This window comes from Lonchura striata, chromosome 6 (assembly GCF_050655825.1).
Source record: "Lonchura striata isolate lonStrDom1 chromosome 6, ASM5065582v1, whole genome shotgun sequence".
Lineage (NCBI taxonomy): Eukaryota > Metazoa > Chordata > Aves > Passeriformes > Estrildidae > Lonchura > Lonchura striata.
Window position 1 is genome coordinate 11,076,724 of NC_140708.1, and position 21,214 is coordinate 11,097,937.

Consider the following 21,214-nt stretch of genomic DNA (forward strand, 5'->3'; position numbering starts at 1 on the left):
CGCGCTGTGGCGGCGGCGGCTGCGGCCGGGCCTCAGGGGGCCCTGCGAAGCAGCTGGGCGCGAGCGGCGAGGGCCCGCGCCTCCATCACCCCGCACCGCGCCGCCCGCCCACCCCGCGCTGGGGCAGCGACCGCCACCGCCCCGCCCCGCCCCGGGCGTGGCTCCGCCTCCGCCGCCCGCCCGGCCCGGCTCGCAGCGGGACCGCCGCTGTGCCGACGATGACGGTGGCCCTGGTGGCGCCGCGTGGGGCGCGGCCCCGGAGAAGGCCTGGGCGGGCAGCGCCGGTTCAGCGGAGGCTGGAGGAGGGAGCAGCGCTCGGTGCAACCGCCGGACCGGCCCCGAGCCGCAGAGCGGCCGCGGACCCCGAGCCGCGGGCTCCCCCAGCCCTGCTCTGCTCCCCCGCGAGCGCCGGCAGAACCGCGCGGTGGCGGGCACGGGGCCTTCCCCTCCGCTGGTTCTCGGTAACCTGAAATACCCCCGAATCCTCTTCGCTTCTGAGTAAATCTACCGTCACGCCGAGGTTTGTTCAATTTCTTCTCCAGTAGGTCGGAGTGACTGCAAGGCAGATCCAGCCGAGGTGTGCAAACAGCATAAACCTTGACAGTTGACAAGGAGCCTTTAAAGCAGCCTAAACCAGAACCTTTCCTCAGTATGTGCTGGTCTGGCATTATAGATGAGTGCGCCTGGCCCAACACCAGATTAAACTGGATAATAGATTGTTTTCTAAATTGAATCTTACCTCCTCATGGGCAGAGGAAGGTATGCATGGCCCTGCACTCACTCTCAGGACCCCAAAGCTTGGCTAGGAGACTTCAATAATACTTCCCTCAGGCTCGTATCAGCTCTATTTAGCAGTCTGTAATTACTGCCTTTTCTTTTTCCTGTTTCTATCTCTTACAAAATGAGCAGGTCTCTGTGATTATTATATCTGAATTTCTGCTGTGGTATCTGCCAGTATCAAGTTCTGTTCAGCATTATTAGGATACAGAAACAGAAAAAAAAGGCCAGAGACAGGAAAATCAATTTTAGCAGATATAGGTTGTTTTCCCAGGTTTTATAATATGGTCTGATGCATATTCAAGAATTGGCATTGACATCAGAGAAACCTCGATATGATAAGCTTGGCTATTTACCACCTCTTCCCCATCCCATAGCTGGGAGATGTGGCAGGTGGCTGGGAGAAGTGATGGCAACTTAAGGGATTTACTGGGGAAATTAGAGTATCAAAGGATCAGGAAGGTCACAGGGAAGATTAAAACCTGAAGAGTGAGAGAAGAGAGCAAAATATAAACCTGTTGAAACTGAGTTTCTTAGTTCATTGTTCATGGACTGGTTAGTTTTACACACTTAATTGGATAAGATAGTGCAGACAGGGGTTACAACTCAGCAAGATCCTTCCTGAAGTAACAGGGCTGGGCAGAAAACATTTCTCCCTCCTGAATATCCCCTTCTCATCAGTCACTACCATACAGCCCTAAAGATTAGAAGCCAGATGGGTGCAAAAGTAAGCTCCTGTATTCAGATACCCAATGATGAATTTTCCCAGGGGCATGCTGGCACAGGGGAGAAATACCACAGATTGGCCAACTCTTGCACAAGAATTAGTGAGGTGTACAGTGAAAAAATGCACAAGTGTGTGTGTTTCGCAGAAAGAAGGCTCCCAGTCTTGATAGCAGTAGCTGCTGAAAGGTTTATATGTCAACCTGAGCCTTGCAGAAAGGTATTTCCCTCTGCAAAGTGAGGCACTTCAGCTAATCTGGGTCTAAACACAGAGATGGCATTTCAAAATTGTCTAAGTGCTCATCTACTGCAATCTGCCTGAACTCAAAATCTCAACAGAAGAAAGAATGGGATTAAAAAGCAAAAACACCTTTAAATTTTAAGAATTTAAAGATTATTCAAGCACCTAGTCCTCAACAGAGCTGCTAGATATTCTTGCAGCTAACAGAAGTGTGCCTGGAGGGCATTAAAAGAAATACAAAAGTATGAGTAATTGAAATAAGCAAACACTGATTCTTTCCTTTTCCCTGACATTTGCTTTAGTCAGATTCGTGCATACAGAAATCAAGTGACGTAAGACTATCCTCCACTCACTCACTCCACCCTCCCACTTGAGCACATGGAGTTCACTAATCTTTCTGGGAATTTCTCCTAAAATGAAACAAGTGAAACAGAGAAAATAGCAGAAATGGCAAATAATTCCTTTCTCCACAGTGTGATTCTGTAAGAGATTGCATTGAAAACTGAATCTACCAGCAAGATTCCCAAGGAAACTTCTTATTGCCAGGCTGTGTGACTGCACTCCAAGAGAAAGCAAAAGAGGATGCGAACAGCTTCTAAAGGAGGGGCACTTGTTTAAGAATCTCCTCCAATTCCCCCAACAAAATGCATTTGGCAAAATTATACTTAATTCAGGATTACTCTTCCCCACTGCTGCTGAGATCAATCTTACCTCCTTCAGTCTGATGACAATGCCTAGAAAATACCAGGACTGTGTTTGTGCTGAGAGAGGATGTCATGGGCAGATTGCACAGCTGCCCCAAACAGAGTGAGGATTATAAAAGAATCACTTTCTGCTAAAATAAAGGCCTTTTTCAAACACAAAAACTGTTTAATAACTAACCACAAGCCGCACCGTAGTTTAGTACAGGAAATAAGCTCCTATTTAAGTGGAAGTGCAGGAGGACATTAGGTAAACAGAGGAGTGGGGCTGGGTCTTCGCCAAAATATCAGTACTCTAGAAGTATGCTGACGGCAAACTCTGCTCAGTTTTTCACTGTACCTTCACATGGTTCACAGCCACCACTTCCATACCTCACCAAAAACACTGCTCTTTTGCCAGAGCAGTGTATTCTGCAAGGTCTGAGAGACGTGGATCCTGCTGCCCAGAGCCACTTCCTGCATCAGGCTGCCGTGTGTCCGTAGCTCTTGCCAGCCCAACAGATTGCAACAGAGCTGGCCAGGACCATACATGTGTGCCTGAGCAAATGTCCATCACCAAAACCAGTAATGTGCTGGACAGGCAGAACCATCTGCAGTGGGGCTCCTGCAGGCAGGAAGGCCTGTCCCACCCACACAACACAAGGCAGACACCATCACAGCAGCATGGAAGTTGTAGCTGCATTGCAGCTCTTTTTTGTTGCCGTTTCAAAGCAGAAGTGTTGCTGCATTTTGACCTTTTAAAATCACTCAAGGTCTTTAATCCTTTGTTAAATTCACAGTTCTGTCCTGTTTTGTTCTTGTTAAGTGAAGGAAAATCTAAACTTACCCTGATCTGCTGCAATTGTAAAATTCAACGGTGCCATTCTGCTTTGTTTCCCAGATATGGCCCTGTCACTTAAGCATCATGTCCCACAATTATTGATATTTTACCTGGCAAATGGATGCAAACCCTGTGACACTACTCTCCTCCCTGGCAACTGGTCCTTTTGGGTTTTCTAGAATGAAAACAAAGGGATGCTGTCAAAAGCCAACCTAGTCAAGTTCACTTATCAAGTCTCTGTGATAATGAGGTACTTTCAAAAAAATTACTGCAAGGTTAAGTCATGGCAGTTGTGTATCTTCTGGATCACCTCTTCTACAATCGGAACTGCAGCTATAAATTTTGGGAGGTCTGTTCTGTACTAGAAAGATACAAGGACTACAAAAGTGATAAGCTAATTTCAACAGTTCTTCAGAATCCTTGGATTTTATTTTCTTTTTGGTGATCAATAAAGAAACTAAGTATTTGAATAAAAAATTATTTTTTGAACGTAGAATAGATTAAGGGCTGGAAGGCAAATGAAAGGGCTTTGATGGTGGAGATGAGGTAGCATTGGGTGTTTGCTAGACTGTTTTTATTCAACATCTTCATTCACAACCTGCAGAAAGGAGAGTGCACAAAATCTCCAGGTCTGCAAGTATTCCTAACCTCCTTAGGGCACTCAAATGCCATGCCAATGACAACGTCCTGCAGGATCTCACAAAATTGAACAAAAGGCACACTGGTGGAATAGGAGTTTTAGAATAGATAAATGTAGGGTAGTGCATGTAGAGGAAAACAATCCAAGCCAAAGCTCTTTGATAATGATGATGGAACTGGCCATCATGGCCCAGGAAAGAGGCCTGAAGTCGCTGTTGCCTGAAATCATCAGCCCAGTGCATCTACCAAAAAAAGCCAACAAAACTTTTGGAAGCAGCAGAAAGAGCGTTGAGGGAAAGACAAAAGGTGTTATTTTGTTGCTCTGTGTAGCTTCAGCACGACATGTACTGAGTCCAACTTCCATGTCTGGTCTCTCAGAGAGAATAGGAACATACCAGTAACTATCAGTGTGAAAATGAAACCATGATTTGTGACTATCAGTGTGAAAATGAAACCATGATTTGTGGAGAGCCTAAATAGTTGAAGCATGCTTTAGCTGCCTCCAGTCCTAGAAAACACCAATGACAGATGTATATGCTTTGACATCCTTGAGAAAGAATCTGAGCTTCCATGTGAAACAGAAACTTTAGATCAAAGTCTTTGGTACCATCTCCTGATCCCATGGCTTATATACAGATACAGATCCTCCTTTTGTGCTTCTAAACAGGGATTTTTTCTGAGTACAGTGGAAATCGGGGGTTGCTCAGGGTTTACAAATTCATGATGGCATTCGGATTTTAACAGTCACATCCTAATGCTTTGGGATAAGCCCAGAACTTGATTTAAGATGATTAAAATGCCAAGAAGATTTATTTAAAATGCCTGTTTGTCTTTCCCTAGAGGTGACTTAGACTTCCTCCACCTGCAGTAAAATTAAACACTTATTGACTAAACCCACTGGCATTAAAAATGTCTGTTCTATTAAACGGTATTCTATTGCCAGAATTTATTTGCAAAACAACAGTCACAACTCTTAAAAAGTAATTTAACCTGAACAGTTGTTAAAGCCAAGAATGAGATTGAAAGAACACACTGTTTGAAAAGAGCATCATATTTGATAATTACTGCAGTGGAAGTCTGTGCTGGCCATTGTTTTAGTACCCAAATCTTGAGCAAGAGCCCTGGCAGTGAAGAGACAGTGCATCTTGAACATGTCTTACCCATGTATGGTGATATTTTCCAGATGTAGAGAAGTATTTGAGAAAAGTTATGCAGTGTGGCCTTATTATTCATTTTGCTCCCTGTTGCCAGCTAACTTGACTGAACAGAACAAACACTACCATTACTGAGCAGATGCCTAGCTTTTGAATGCTTTACACATTAAAGATGTAATCTCTAGGATGCTCAGGAAGCTTTTTTGCACAGGCTGCTCCAGGAGAGGAGAACACTTTTTGGTTTTGGTCTAAGTCTGCCACACATACAAAAACAGCAAAAGAAAATCACAGTCTGCATGACAAAAAAGGATGCAGAGTAGAGTGCATTAAGGGCAGTGCAATGGCAAACAGGAGAGAGGGATGGTTGAGCCTTCAGCTGGGAAAAACATTACAAGAGACATGGATCTATCTGTGTTTATGTGAGAGCTGTGCAGTTTCTATATATTGAAGGAAACAGAAGTTGCTTGAGAAGCCAGGTAAATCCCTTCTTACCACTCCAAACTGCATATGGGAAAGGAGGACTGCATCCTGCTTAGCTAGTCCTGTAAAACTACTGTGATTTTACTGACTTCTGGGGGCATACCAGTAAATACTCCTATTTATTACAACTGCACATCTAATTCAACAGCTCACAAAGTGAGGTGTGGAGGAACAGGAGATTGCTAAAAGAACCCACTGCATTGCTGTGTGCTGCTTTCTGTCCAGTACTGTGGGATTTCACAAACAGTTGAGGAAGAAAAACCCCAGTAAGAGATGTCTGCTCAAACACATAACCCCTTCAGCTTTGAGAAGCATGGGTTTGGCTAACAGAACCACCACTTTATACTTTTTATGGTTGCCTCTATTAGAGTATATAATTAAATGCAACATATACCATTGTGTAGTTTGATTTTTCCCTTTTTGCTACCATATAGTACTGTTACATGATGGTAAATCTTCTCTAGCTTATGCTCTCCTCCCATCCACCACATCATTTTTCTTCCTTTTCTTCTTCTTCTCTTCACGAATTTGTTTATTTTTATGTTATTTAGTTTTTATTCAGCTGCTCTCTGCACTAGCCTCAGCATTAGGCAGCTTGGAAATCATCCTGCCAAGAAATGAACCACAGACCCTGGCAGCTATAGAAAACAAGCATCAGAGAACTTCAAGCAGCAGGCCCAAGTACCCATTCTAAATCAATCATGCCTCTAGGAAAATTATTATGACAGTGCAAAACAAAGAAGCCACTAATCAATGTAGGAAAACCACAGCAGAACGAGCCTGGATACGGAGAGCAATTGGGGGAACAGGTATCCAACACTGCTGGACTGAATGTCTGCATGAAATGTTCTGTCTGGCCTGAAATGGTGATGGTGAACAGCAATAAACTCAGGTCCCTGGCAGTGGTGTTGGGCATCCTCTCTCTGCCCACAGGCAAGGGTGAGGTTGTGCTTGTCCACCTAATCCAGTCAGGGCTCAGCATGGGTTTTGTCAACGTTGAAACTTCAGGAGTTGAAACAAAAGCCAGATTTAGCATGAGACTTCTATGTCCAGGCTGGCTAAGGAGAAGCCAGCTGACAAGGTTCCTTTGCAAAATCAATGTTTAGTTTCATGCCTACATTCTTATCCTTCCTGCTATTATAAAATGTTCTTCCGTATCTTGGATATGAGTAACTGTGATACAACAGTGACTCATGTTTCCATGTCTGTAGTTGTGTTACACTGAAAGGAAAATCCATGTCTAACTGCTGCACAATTGCAAAAGGTAAGTTTTACAGACCCCAACAACACCAGAACAAGGCCCAAACAGCAACAATATAGTAATTTTAGCAGGCTCACTGCCAGGGAATTGGCAGTACAACTTCTGGATTCAAAGTGCATGAGGCTCTAGGCATGAAGCGCTGCTTAGTTGCTAACACATTTATGCAGCACTTCCAGCTGGCTGGCTGAGGCCAGCCAGCACTGCTGCTGAAACCCCTTAAAACCCCTAGATCAGTGCTCATGGAGGTGCCATTGCACTGTGTGTTGATTTGGCATGGACTGGTTTTCTGGTAGCAGGGCTGAGCACAGATGAGATTTCTGTGAGAAGCTGCTAGAAGCATTCACCACATCCAACAGAGCCAATCTCTGATGGCTCTGAAGACGGAAATGGTGCTGGCTCTGTTAGAGAGGCTGGTAATGCCTCTGTGATGACCTATTTAAGAAGGAAACCAAAACAGCACACAGACAATTTTTTTTTCCCAGGGGTGGCAAGGTGCCACCACCAGGGCCATGCCAGCGCAGTGAGCAATGATGTGCTGTGCCACTGCCATCTCAGCGCAGCCCATGGCAAGTCTTGCCGGCCTGGCCACCCCCAGCTGGCCACGCCGTGAGCAGAAGGGCAGGGATGGCAGCAGCTTCTCCTTCCCGGCCCCGCCTGACGAGAGGCGCCCAGCGGCCCCGGCGCCGCGGCGGCCGCCACCGCCGACAGCGGAAACACGGCGAGCGACTCCCCGGCACGGAGCCTGGCCGGGATCAACTTCTCAGTGCTGCGGGTCCTGCAGGAACCTCTGAGTTAGGGGAACTTGTTGGCAATGGTACAGGCAAAAGTGTTTCTTCTAGTCAGAGAAGAGGAGGAAGCGAGGACATGTGAGGGAGAACAACATGGTGGCAACAATGTCAGTGCCAAAAGGGGAGGAGGTGCTCCAGGCACCAGAGCTGAGACTCCTCTGCACACCACGGTGAGGAGCAAGGTGAAACAAACTGTCCTCCTGCAGCCCATGAAGTCCACGAGGGATGCAGAGATCCACACACAGCCTGTGGGAGAAGTGCTCATGCTGAAACAGGTGGATGCCAGAGAAAGCTGTGATCTAGTGTGACCTGAATTGAGAGAGAGGGGCCCTGCTTTCATAGATAGAGTAAGAGGGCCCTTGCTTCCAAACTAGAACAGCCTATTCTTAGAGGACTGCACCCCATGGACAAGTGACCCACATCATAGCAATTTTGGGAAGATTGTTTGCCCGTGGGATGGACTCATGCTGCAGCAGTTTTGCCAAGACTGCTGCTCATGAGATTAGAGCCACGCTAGAGAAATGCACAGAAAACTGTCTCCTGTGGGAGAGACCACACAGCATAGCATAGCAGAAGGAATACTCCTCTCCCTGAGTGGACAGAAGATGATCTACAGCGGCAAACTGACCAAAACCCCCAGGCCCTGTCTCCCTGTACTGTCAAGGGGAAGGAGGTAGGGGCTGAGGGAAAAAAGAGGTTTTTAAAGGCTTATTTTACTTCTCTTTATCCTCTTCTGACTCTGTTAATAATACATTTACTTTATACCTTTAAATTTCAACCTGTTTTGCCTTTAGAGTGTTTTCTCCCAGTTCTCATCTCAACTCACGAGCCCTTCATTAATTTTTTTTCCCCTCTCCTCTGCCCAGCTGAGAGCAAGAGAGGGTGAGTGAATGGCTTTCGTGGATGCCTGGCATTTGGCCAGTGTCAAACCACAATACCTGGGCTCTGTTTCCATCCAGTGGAGCTGCAGTGCTGGCTGCTGGCCTCCACCACCTCCTCAGCCTGCAGATGAAGAGTGCTCCAATGAAACCTGCAGGAAATGCCTGTACTAACAGCCTCTTCCCTTCACGGATCCTGACTGTAAAGGCATTTATATACCTGACATTCACAACATTTCAATGAGTCACACTCAATTACTCAAGAATCAGTACTTTAATTTCCTGACCTTCCCAAAAAACACTTGCATGCTGAAAATAATAAGGAGCAGAAATAATTTTACTCTGCAGCAAGGATTTATTCCTCTGCTTTAATTTTTGAAGGATTTCTATTAGGAGTTTCAATCTGAGGTCAAAATTGCACATTTTAATCATGTGGTTAAATTTATGGTTAAAACTGGTAGAAATGTAACTAGTGCACTTCATACTCTAAAGATCATTTGAAAAAAGCACTAAAAAGAGACTTAGGAAAATACGAATAGTCAAGCACTCTACCCATTAGAACCTAGTGACCTATTATGGTACTAAGAGAAAAAAATAAGTGTTCCCTGTGATACTCATTGAAACAGCTTGGTTAAGTTTGTTTCCTCAAATCCAAGACTCTTCTCATCATCACATTGGGACAGCTTGCATAAATAAGGTACAGTACAGGAATTGTATATGCCTCTAATTAAGATCTGAACACTCAAAGCAACATTCAGAAATGCAACACTTCTCCAAAACAAAAGTCACCAGGATGTAAATCAACAGAGACTCTGCTTCTCAGGAATAAAAACTTCCCATGGGGCCCACTTCCCTGACACCCAAACTCCTGGAAATATTTTATTGGCAAACTCCACAAAATAGTTTTATGACTTGGGACACTTATCTGAAACCTCAGGACTTCATTTCTCAGACTATTAACACTGCATTTCTATTCCTTCAGGAGCAGCAGGGCTTTGATGTTGACAGGAAAAGGACTCTCAGAAGGAAAATCCACTCCAGACACAGGTTCATGACTACAGGAGCACTGTACAGCTCTACTGAAAGAAAGAGCATAGCCATGAGAACACAGACTTTACAACCTTGAGATTTAAGATGAGCTCAAATGTGTATTTGACAAAAATACAGAAATATCCAGTGTCATATTCTAATAATACAGAAGTTACTTTGCTTTGGATAAAATGTATTTGATAATTTAAGGTTAAAAGAACTTTCCATATGCAGTAGTACTCAGCAAAGTAAAAAATATCAAGTGTCTTTACACTCAAGACAGACAGAAAAGACAAACTGACATATTTGACTGCAACTTCTTTCAAGTCAAGAGGTCTCTTGGACAGTAGTGCCCTTACTCTGACATTCCACCTTTCTCTACCTGTGCCTCCTTCCTTACATTCTGGGCCTTCTGCCCAAATCCAGACCAGCTGGCCAAGACCTCAGCCTCTGAAAGCCCCACATAGAGACTATGCAAAAAATCTTCAGTTTTAACCAGTTGTACCAACCACCCTTAAAAAAAAACAAACAAACAGAACCTCTCCTGCCCTGATCATCTGAAGACTCCTTAAGGGTCCAGGCTAAAATGTCAGCTTCCTAACAAGGCCTTTCGTGTAGCCCTGAGGTAGTTTCTGTCTGAGGACATTCAGAGCTCAATCTTATGCAGGCCACAGTTACACTAATGGACTGGGTTTAGTACAAAATTGCCCCCTGCTGCCCCAGTCTTTGGGTTTTGCTTTGTACTTACATGCATGTTAATAAATCAAAGCTACTTAAGGAAACCAACATGACAGCCATTAATGCAACCATGCCAAACAAGAAGACAAGTGCCATGGGTAAGGAGAGTAAGAGCTCTCTCTGTCTCATCCTTCCCTTCCTTCTTGTTTCTGTTTTCAAAGCCTTACTTCATCCATGCCAGGGTTTTTTGGTAAGATCAGCTGAACCACATTAGCAGCCAGGGAGGCAGGAGTTAAGACACATAGAGCCTAAGGCCACATATTGAGAAAGGTATGCCTCCTCCCTTCTCAGTGGGAAAAGCTTTCCAGAACCAGCCAGTGCAATGGTGAAGCAGATGGTGATGACAGGTGGGGGTTTTAGTTTTTATTTTAGCTTCTGGAATTAATCAGCATAGCCACCTCACAGAAGCTTCCTGTGGTCTGGGGAAGTTGGCCTTACTGAAAGAATGCAAGTGAAACTAAGGCTTTCTCCAACAGCAATAACAACACTGCCACCCACCCCTGCTCATCACTCTTGGAGCACTTTGTGTCATTCCACTCATCTGTTAAGAAATCTCTAGAGACCATTTCCCTAATCCTACTCTAAATACAGGTCTGCAGTTTGGATAGTGTTTTCTTGATACCAGATGGAAGTAGGGTCAAATTTCAATGCTGCTGTAAAATCAAAGATAAAGTTACCCCCTAGCCCCATCTTACTTTCAGCCTTTTCTGTTGTCTGTTCATAGCTAGCAATTTGAGTTTGTTCTTTTACAGAAGCCATACAGCACTGTAGTGTAACAGGACAAATGTGACACCTGTAAAAAATGCAGCACAATCAGAGATTAAGATGGCACTGTGATTTCTTCCCTGCCACTGCCTTTTACATGGATATCTATCTAGCTCTGTGACTTTAGAACCTCTCCAGGATTTTATTATCTACCTTTTGATACACATGTATTTGAAAATAATTTAATACCTATTTCCTGATGAAGTAGATTCTGTGCCTCATTTTAGTTTCACACTCAGTGAGAGGATACACACACTTCACAGGACAAAAAAATTTAAACCATGACTACTTAGTAAATTATGCACTGTAGTGATTGAAAGACAACAAGCACCAGAGAAAATACACATGCTGAAGCCTGATGTATATACTACATTGGGATGTCTTCAGTGATATGACAAAGAATTTGTGGGTTTTTTCCCCCCCAATTACAAGAGAACAGAGGATTTGTCAGACATTGATTCTGTAGCTTCTAGTGTCCACTCTACGCCTCCTTCCTCTTGATGATCAGAGGCCCAACGTTGTCGCCAGTTTCTTCGTTGTGCTTTGTGTGAGAGCCATCACACAGTGGGAACTGAAAAAAGAAAGAATAAACACATCTAAAGTACATCCAGAGTCAGGACTGAGAACCTAGGCTGAAAGTTTATTAGGCATCTTCTCATTAAATCCACTGAAATCATAGACCACAACTTTTATGCTAACATCTTAGATCTCCCTGAGTTTTGGCTGAATGCTAGCTTTATCTTTATTAGTTTAGAGCAGACAAGATGCTTGTTCTAAAAAAGCACACACCAAATTCCAGTCTTTGGTGCTCCTGCCTCAGGTGAGCAGGAGAAAACTACAGCCTACTACTACCTGGAGTATCTTACTCTCAAACCTTGCCCCACGCTTCCTCAGTGCTGCCATCAAGAGCCACATCAGTTGAAAGTAATTTGAAGAAATATTTGTTCCATTAAAAAACCCCACACAAACGCCATCCTAGAACAGGCTGGTCAGAGCAAGAATTACAGGGACTCCTTTAGCCAGCTCTAACTGCCCAGGTCCCAGATAACTACTGCTCCTGGGAAGCTCTTATCACATGGAAGAGCTGAAAGACATTCTGTGAGGCAGTAAGAGTGAGGCTGGATCCCATCATTTCTCGAGGATGCATTTTCAGGGCTACACCACCTCTGCACAGGAAACTCTAAAGATGATCACAGAAATCACACACTGGTATTTTGCATTCAGTTACAATTTTGTTTGCTTAGAAGTAATGGGACTCCAAGTTGGGCATTGCTCAGCTTTTGCCTTTGCAACAGTACTATTCTCCTGCAGTACCGACACAGTCAGTGCTCAACGTTCCACTGATCTCAGTGTTTCTGCTTCAGTCACAGCCTTTGAAAAATATTAATACCCCTACCAGCCATGCTTCATTAGAATAAAAGATTTTAAAGTACTGCAAAAAACGAATACAATGAAAGAATATACAGAGCTTTAAAAATAGCACCACCTTGTCTGTAGGATATTACTGGGAGGGAAGGAGATGAGGTGTAGGGGTTTCTTCTGGCTTTTCACAGTAATGAAATGTCAAAACCTAAGACATGTGATATCTCTGAATAAAGAAATCTTGAATTCCGAGAATGCTCATGTAAGCTGATTCATGGAGAAACCTTCTCATTCAGTCATTTGTAACTCAATGAATAAGTAGTGACAGATACTTGGACAAAAATCTCAGCAAACAGGAATGTATGTTACTGGGACATTGACCATCTTTCAACAGATGTTCCTGGGCTAGTTGTTTTCACATACAACACCACAGTCCACTGGTCTTCACAGGTACAATGACACAGCTTCCATCAGACATTCTCACAAGCTCCAAGGAGACAACCCAAAGTCCAGCTACAGCAACATCATCACTCCAAATTTTCAAGCACCAAAAATGGTGGGATTCCTAGGTTCAGATAGCATACAGACATCTTTAATAGCTACCAACAGTGACTGCACTGCATTCATCCCACTGGTCAGCTGGTCTCAGAACACTGGAGAGAGAACACTCAGAACAGCTCCTAGGGGCCGGTACACTGGACTTGAGCATCTCATGGAGAAACACCAAACCAAACGCCACTTTCCCAGAGAACCCACTTGGTCACTTCTATGCAGATGCTGCATAGAAGGATCTTGGGCCTGACACAATGTGCTCATCCCTGATTGAAAATAAAGCAGGCTAGCAGCAATAGTGGTCAAAGCTCAAACCCCAGGGGAATTGTACAGTGATCTGGACAGCTCAGCTGATTTCCCTTGACACTGAACATGTTTGGTTTCTCTATCACTATTTCTGCTGATAGTCTGCAGCAGTATTCCCCAGCCTACAGCCAGCAGAATCAGACACTATCTGCCATTTCTGTTTGGAAGATGGAATAGGAAGCAGAAAGCACAAACACCAGGGTTCAAGTAGGGTTTTTTCACTTCAGACTCTGGAGAGAATAAAGAAGACAATCCCACCTCTACAAGACTACTTCAGCATCAAATCATAATGTTGTTTAATCCTTATCAATATCACACATTGTCACACAATGTCCAATTCAGGTACAAATGTGTAAGCTCCTGAGTTACCTGCAAGGTAACAAAGTTAGATCTGACAACAGCAAGAACCCCAAGTTACAGCATCTGGAAATTACCTGATGAGACCAAAATCTAAGACTTGAGGAGTTGAGTATTCACTTCCCTGGAGGAGAGAGAGCTAAATTTCAAGACAGTTCTCTGGCTTTGAAGGTCTGTATTATTTCAGTCTCCACACACTGGCACCTCCTAAAAAAGCTTTTAAATGTGCACCAGTGGTAAAGGGAAAGGATTAACTAAGCAATCTGCTTTCTCTCATTACAGAACCCAGACTACCTCTATAAATTATATACATCTCAGGTACATCAGGTGTCACACATCTTTAAGATCAGATTTAAATCTGGGGCACTGTTATTGACAGGCTAGGTTATCACTAGTTTAAGGCAACTAAACCAACTCAACTTCAAGTGCTAGCAAGCTGGACCAATATTTAGGCTAGACTTTTAATTGCTCAAAGACAGAAGCTCAAAATTGCTCAAAAATAGAAGCTGAAAGTATGCCAAGTGTGATTGCACTGGCATATACCACGTACTACTAGCAAGCACTTTCTGACTAAGTTTCCAACTTTCTCCAAAAAGAGGTGCTTAAATCCTCACAGACTGTGTTTCCTGAGCTCCTACTGCCAACAGGCCAATAGTTCTGGATAAGCCTCAGTATTAGCACAGGTAGCACACCAAATAGCATCTGTCATGCATGATCATGCTCCAGACAGTTGCTCATTTTTCAAGAGATTTTCTTCAGAGCTACAGAAACATTTTGTTCACTATTAGCACTGATCTGTAAGCTTTACTCTGAGCATCAGAACAAATGTGCATAATTCTACAGATTAGAATACTGCTATATCTCTGTGCAGAATTGTTTAGGTGAAAAGAGGTTAGTTTGCTCTAAATAAAGCAGTTTAAAAATAGTTTTGCTGAAAGATTTAATAATTTATGAACAATAAACATGAACAACACTGGGCCCACTCATTCTTCTCTTACCTTCTTAGACCTCCAACAACGACAGTATACAGCCTTGTCTCCCAGATCTTCCATATCAAAGGCATGGACTACCTTGGGGTTATCCTTCTGGATATGGGGATTCACCATTGCTTTGCAGCCTTTGTCTTTACACAGAAATTTTTTGTAAGCTAGGTATCCAAAAGCAGCTGCTCCAACAGCTACAGAGGCTGCAGCAATCCATTCAGCTAGAATAAAAGAAGAAAAACCAAGAGACAGTCAGGTTTTGACCACAACATTCTATTAAAACTACTCAGCAGTGAATGTTTTCATACTTGCAACAACACCTCTTTACTTTCCAACAGATCTTTTTATTCTGTAGTAATAACTCTCTGCTTTAAAAGAGTATTTTCCTTTGACAGTCACCTAGTCAAAATGCTCTTTTCTATTGATCAGTTCTACTTCACCCAAGTCCTTTCCACACAAGGGTGAGAATAAACCTTGCAGAGTTTTCATTGTTTTGTTTTTCACTCTTCTACTTAACAAACCCTGATATTAACACCAGTTGTACATTGTTTCAAAGTTCAGCATATTAAAACATGTGTAAGTAAAAACCATGTGTTTGTTTCAGTTGCAAGAAAGTCACTAAAGAAGAACTGTCAGTGCCAACAACCCAAAACCAGGTTTCAACCCCCAAAAGGCATGGGCACAGAGTAGCTTTTAATAAAATGCATCTTGTAACTAAAAAAACTAAAACCAGTTGTTTGGCAATGGGGAAATTATTAAATATACTACCACCAGAAACAAAACATATCTTAGATTAAATCCCAGTGTGGTATAGAAGAAAGAACAAGGATCCAAAAAGATTTAAGAGTCATAGCACATGTTTATTTTAACTAGATTAAGTCCTAAAACTCTGCAAGACAGCTTTCATTTTAAAAATCTTCTTACCACCACTCCTCATCCTCATATTTCCTCCCTTTACCGATAAAATTTCTGCAGTCTTTGTTAGTACAATTCCATTCCTGCAAGAGGTTTTCCTACTTTTTTGTGGCTCTACTGTTTTCTCTCTGCTTCATGAAAATATGCTGGACTTGGCTCAAAGGTTCAGGTTGCAGCACCAGGTCCGGTTGTTTCCTCTCAGAGTAACAAGTGTCTGCTCTTTGTTTGCTTTTTATCCACCACTTCTACATAGGCATGTACTGCAAGTTCTGTTTACAGACAAATAAACAGGAATTTAAGTTTTAGTACATTTACAGAACTTAATAAAATTAGAACCGTCTCCAATTGGGAATTTTTATCCTGTCCTTCTATGTTTTAACTGGATTTGTAAGATGCCAAGCCAGATGGCATCTGTGGGGTAAGAGACACCACTATGTCCAAGTCTAGAAGAAACAAAAACCTTTATTAGTTCTTGCTACTTTCCATGACCAACTGACTTGTTGTATTACCTCTGCGAGCTTGGACTAAAAGTACCAAGGTTTTCTCTCCCTGTCCCACAGACTTTGCTAAAATCTCTATCAAGCCCTCTCCTCAGCTAAAACACTGTGTTAGCTCATAGGCACCAACTGATCCACAGGTGTCTGGCTGCAGCAATGTGTGGAATTAAACAGCTGCTTGTACAGTGTCTGTTGCCCTGTAAGATCTGGAAAGACAGGCACTCTTCTAGAGTCTTACTAAAGGAGTAAAAGATGCAGAAATCATTCAGAGTTCATTTTCTTAGTAAATGACACAGAAGGGACAAACATATACTGATACCTCCCCTGCTGATTAATGACAAACCCTTCCTGTAACAGTAAAGTGATATTAAGATACAGAAAATCATCTTTAACATGGAAGAATTTAGGGCAGGCATGTTTTGCTGCTCCCCAACTTCTTAAACCAATAAAGGCCCCAGAGACCATGCTGTGAATGCTGTGTTTTATATCAATACAGTGAGTTCTCACCCTTTATTCCCAAGAATAATGCATTAATTTTGATACTTTTGATGAAGACAGCAGCTCTCCCAAGAAAAGCCACTGCAGCAGCCCTGCCCTGTCTCACTGGAGCAGGGCTGTGGCAGGGAGGAGGAGCTCAGCAAGCTGGACCTGCTGGGTCTGACAACTTCGAAGTGACCCCTGATGAAATGTTAAGTGCAGCTACAACAGCACAGGCAAATCCCAGGGGCTGCTCACTGCTTTGGGGAAGCAGCAATTGCAAGGATTGCCCAAGTGCTACTGATGCACTGCCTGTGGTCCAAACCTTCATCTACATTTTCCATAAGTGATAAGGCCACGGGGGGACCATATCCATTTCCTTATGAAATTTATGGGAGTGACTTGAATGAAATTAGACTCCAGGTGTTCTGTAACTGAAGCACCTTTTAAGGTACCACACCTTAAGGAAGCTTATCTTTACTTGTACCTATCCAAAAGTCCAAGACAACTTAGCAAACAAGAAGAGTAATCAAGCAAGAGAAATCTGTACTAAAATTCAGCAGCACATTCAGAAGATCTGTTCTGCACATCTGCAGCCAGCCCAGATCACTCTAACATCCCTTGGGCCATCCCCCATAACTGTGCACATCAGCTCCAGCTCAGCAAGCAGAGATCACAGACTAAATTGTCATCTCATCTTGTAGTGATCCTCTCCCAAGGGCCAGAGTCATCCTTCACACACACAGGCAAGTTGTATACATATCAACAGTTTCAGGTATTTTTTCTTGTAAGAGAATAATGTATTTTCTACTGTTTTATCTTTTTTCAGGTAGTGGCTTCCCTGGAGCCACTTCACTTTTCCCCTTTCAGGATGGAAAATTATATAAATCAATAATGCATTAAATCCAAACATTTAAAGCAGTCTCATTCTTTAAACTCCAGAATTGCCTTAATAAATACAATGAAAATTTAGAAGAAATACTTCAATTTATTCAATAGACTCACTGGTAAATCATCCTACAGGGTTTCAGATGCAGTAAGTTTTGTCGTGTTTCACACACAGATCTGGAAAAGTTGGAACACCCTTTTAATCTAACCAAGTTAGCCATAAAATGCATGTGGAAGAAGAAAACTTTTATTTTTAAATACTCTGAACTGTTTCAAAAGGCCTCTGGTTTCAAAAGACCTCTGGTGCCAATGCAACAGTTTGCTGCCAAAAATCCTAAGGTCATGCATGAGGCATCTGTTAACAGACTGACACTGATGTAGAGTATCAAGGGGTTTTTATTTCTTCTAAAATAAAAAGCAGTAGGAGCAACTTTTGAGTTATTATTAAAGAACTCCAAATGCTGGTATAATACCAAACCACAGTGTTACAAGACAAGACAAAACAGGCCTGTGTAACATGGCAGAAAAAAAATTGGTTTTGTGTTTTAAGCACTAAAGGAAAAAAAAAAATTTGGCTAGAACTCCATTAAAATTAACACACAAATGAGAGAAGAGACAGCAACAGAGATGGAAAGAAGGAAACAAATTCAAAGAATGAAGCCCCAGGAGAGCAGGCAGTGCACAGAACAAAAAAAAAAAAAATCAGAGACGAGAATGGCAACAAGACACTGATAGGGATTTATTCTCTTCTGTATTCTTTGGACATATCCTAATGAAAGATATTTAGATCGAAGTTTCTCCTCTCTTCTTCTTTCTCTAAATATCTAGAGCATTGCTCTGGATGTTTCCAGGTCTACACTACAGAGGGAGTTTTTGGATCTGCTAGAGAGCTCTGAGACTATATCCACAGGAAAACACACATTTACCAACTGCACTGAGAAGTGGATTAAGAAAGTGAAGTGGCCTTGCCTCCACCAAGATCCTTGTTAAGAACCCAGATCAATTTACATTCTAGCAACTATCAACAATATGGGGGAGAGCTACACCCTGACAAAGTTAGTCCAAGTCTGCCCTAAGAGGCAACAGTCAAGTTACCTCTGCTGCTCAGAAAATATTTGTTATTCTTAAGTCACAGAGTAGTAACACCTGACATGAAAAACTGTATGTCTCCAGAAGTACTTGTAACTTTCAAGCATTTTTCTTGCCAATTCTGTTGCCAATGAAGAGACTGTTATTGTGCAAGAGTTGTTCATGACAGTCCAGTAGTGTCACTGCCCACAACAAAAATCAATAATGGAGAAACACGTGATTCTCACTTACTGAAGTGTATCAAGATAACTAGATACACAAAAAAACCTAACAGTAAAAGTCAAGCAGTCAAGCTGACAAAATCACTTCTACCACTCCACAGCACCGACAAAAAAATGAGATTATGACTGGCAGGTTTAATTCAACAGAAGACATATGGCAAAGAGGCCACCTGAGGGAAGAAGATTGCTGGATTTCACCAAGCTGTAAAAGACTCGTCACCATGATCAGATCTGTGGTTGGTGTGGGGTCACACCTGCAAACAACCACACCTCTCAAACCAAAAGCATTAGGTGTGCTACTCACTGCCTTCCAAAGGGCACACATGCACAGAAGCAATTAACTCCCCCCACTGCTACCACAAATGAAATCTCACAAAAATATGGTAAGCTTCTGATGTCTAGTTTTCAGTAGAGAATGATTTTCAAAATTCATCAGCCTGAGACACATGCCAGCTGAAGGAAGAAATGTTGCCTGCTAGTCACAAGGCATTGATCAAGTTTTATCTCTTCAGAAATCACAAAAACCTAATGCTGTCTCCTGCTAAACAGAGCACCCTCCAGACTAGTGCCATCAGCTGCTCCTATGCTTTTGTTAGACAATGAGGATATTTTCAGTTTGTTTAAGAGCATATTCTTCTCCCATCTCCACACAGATTTTCTGCTTAATTCCCAATGTCTAGGACCTGTTCGAATTCTTGCAAAATTATAAATGACAGCAAGTTGCCGTTGGGAACACAACCTGGATGCAAGGTATTACCAAGTGATTCTCAGTGATTTGATTATTTTAACAAGCATAGCCTTCCACCACTATAGCCCATTTTAGACTAATGTGTTTGCCAGCATCCTCTGTACCAGTAATCTCCACCCTACCCACCCCTCAAAAAAACAACCCAAAAAAAAAAAAAAAACAAAAAAAAACACATCTGCCCGCTAAATTAAGGACATACACCATGAACAGCTTTGCAAGTGGAAACCAGTCACGCATGTGAAGCTAATATTTTAGAGAAAATTAGATAATTCAGCTTTCTATTCTATCCTCTACCCGGCCTAACTCTTTCATCCTGTCCGGTTGTGCAACAGCATTTAAAACACACAACGCTACCTCAGGCAGGGTTCAAGTCAATCATTACACAGCGCGAATGTCACCGTTACCTCTACTGTACAGCAGCGGGCATTGAGAGCCAGACAAAACCTCTGAAATTTACCGGTTTCCCGAAATTTTCACTCCAACAGGTGGAACACAAAAACAAAACAGTGGTGTCTGAAACGGACTGTCCCCACTACAGATAAAATCCGGGAGCGCGCTGGCGGGGCCGAAGCTCGGCGCTGCGGGGCCGAAGCTCGGCGCTGCGGGGCCGAAGCTCGGCGCTGCGGGGCCGAAGCTCGGCGCTGCGGGGCCGAAGCTCGGCGCTGCGGGGCCGAAGCTCGGCGCTGCGGGGCCGAAGCTCGGCGCTGCGGGGCCGAAGCTCGGCGCTGGCGGGGCCGAAGCTCGGCGCTGCGGGGCCGAAGCTCGGCGCTGGCGGGGCCGAAGCTCGGCGCGGCGGGGCCGAAGCTCGGCGCGGCGGGGCCGAAGCTCGGCGCTGCGGGGCCGAAGCTCGGCGCTGCGGACCCTCACAGCTCTGCAGAGGGGCGGGACGGGGGCAGGGGGCCCCTCCGCGCTGCCCGCGGCGTTCGCGCAGCGCCGGCCGCGGGAGGGGTTTTGCTGCGGAGCGGATCCCCCCGGCCCCACCGCACCCCGCGGGGCCGGCGGCGGGCAGCCCGCCATCTTGTCCCGGGGGTCCGCCGGGGCACGGGGCTCCATGCGGAGCCGCCCCCCCCCGAGGGGCGCCCCCCGTGCCGCCCGCCCGCGGGCCCCCAGGCCCGCCCCGCCCCTCCGGGCCGCTCAGCCCTCCGGCTCCCGGCCAGCCATACCCCTCACGGCGCTGTTCTGCCCCGGCCCCATGGCTGCCGCTGCCGCTCCGCACCGCGCACGCGCCGCTGCCCAAGATGGCCGCGGGGCCGCCCCTCAAGGCCTCCCGGCGGGGAGAGGACAGGCGGAGGTTACGGCGTGCGGGACGGGAGGGCGGAGCGGGCAGCGCTGTCACTGGCCCGACGCCCGGCGCGGGGCGCTCAGGGAGGCCTCTGCAGCTCTAACATGGGTGTTGGGCACCCTGTGCGTCCTGCGCACACGCGCTGGCTCGGCTCGGCGCCGCCGTTCTCTTCTTCTGTCAGTTTTGCTCTGCAAAACGCTTAGAGCAGATCGCTCCGTGCGCCCTCTCCTCTGTAGTTGTGGAAAGATTAAGCGGAAAAGTGATATCCACCAAGTGACAGCTGCCTCGAACCTCATAAGCTTGGGTATTGATGTGAGAACTACTATACCTCAAAAAATTATTATCTAAGTTCTATACCTGGTTAATGACTCTGGGACCTCGTTTATGGTTGGACCTTATAGCAAAGATGTGTACTTATGTCTTTACAAAATGCTTCCGTAGGTGAGGGACGGGTTTTAATATCTTTGAAATGCACCTTAGTGTCTCTACCAACTTCAAGCCACAGGTTTGTTACAGAACCCAGACAGTGTGACTCTGAAACAA

General features: G+C 44.4%; 1 protein-coding gene and 1 long non-coding RNA gene across 3 annotated transcripts; one reads left to right on the forward strand and one right to left on the reverse strand.

Moving 5' to 3' along the window:
* Position 1: 1 nt before the first annotated feature.
* Positions 2-10,024, forward strand: LOC146767029 (uncharacterized). The gene is made up of 2 exons (XR_014956254.1): positions 2-520; positions 2,215-10,024. It is a non-coding gene; the product is annotated as an uncharacterized LOC146767029 (long non-coding RNA).
* A 1,310-nt stretch (positions 10,025-11,334) lies between these two features.
* On the reverse strand, positions 11,335-20,624 carry CISD1 (CDGSH iron sulfur domain 1). Of its 2 annotated transcripts, XM_085583151.1 has the most exons (4): positions 19,794-20,624; positions 15,479-15,738; positions 14,570-14,775; positions 11,335-11,565 (listed from the first exon to the last, which is right to left on the reverse strand). In XM_085583151.1, the coding sequence occupies exons 2-4, from the start codon at positions 15,495-15,497 to the stop codon at positions 11,476-11,478; spliced, it is 315 nt and encodes a 104-aa protein (XP_085439277.1). In that variant the 5' UTR covers positions 15,498-15,738; positions 19,794-20,624; the 3' UTR covers positions 11,335-11,475. The 2 variants fall into 2 exon arrangements, with proteins under 2 accessions (XP_085439277.1, XP_021391294.1); XM_021535619.4 differs by lacking the exon at positions 15,479-15,738 and having other exon boundaries at positions 20,553-20,624.
* Between the last annotated feature and the right edge of the window lie 590 nt (positions 20,625-21,214).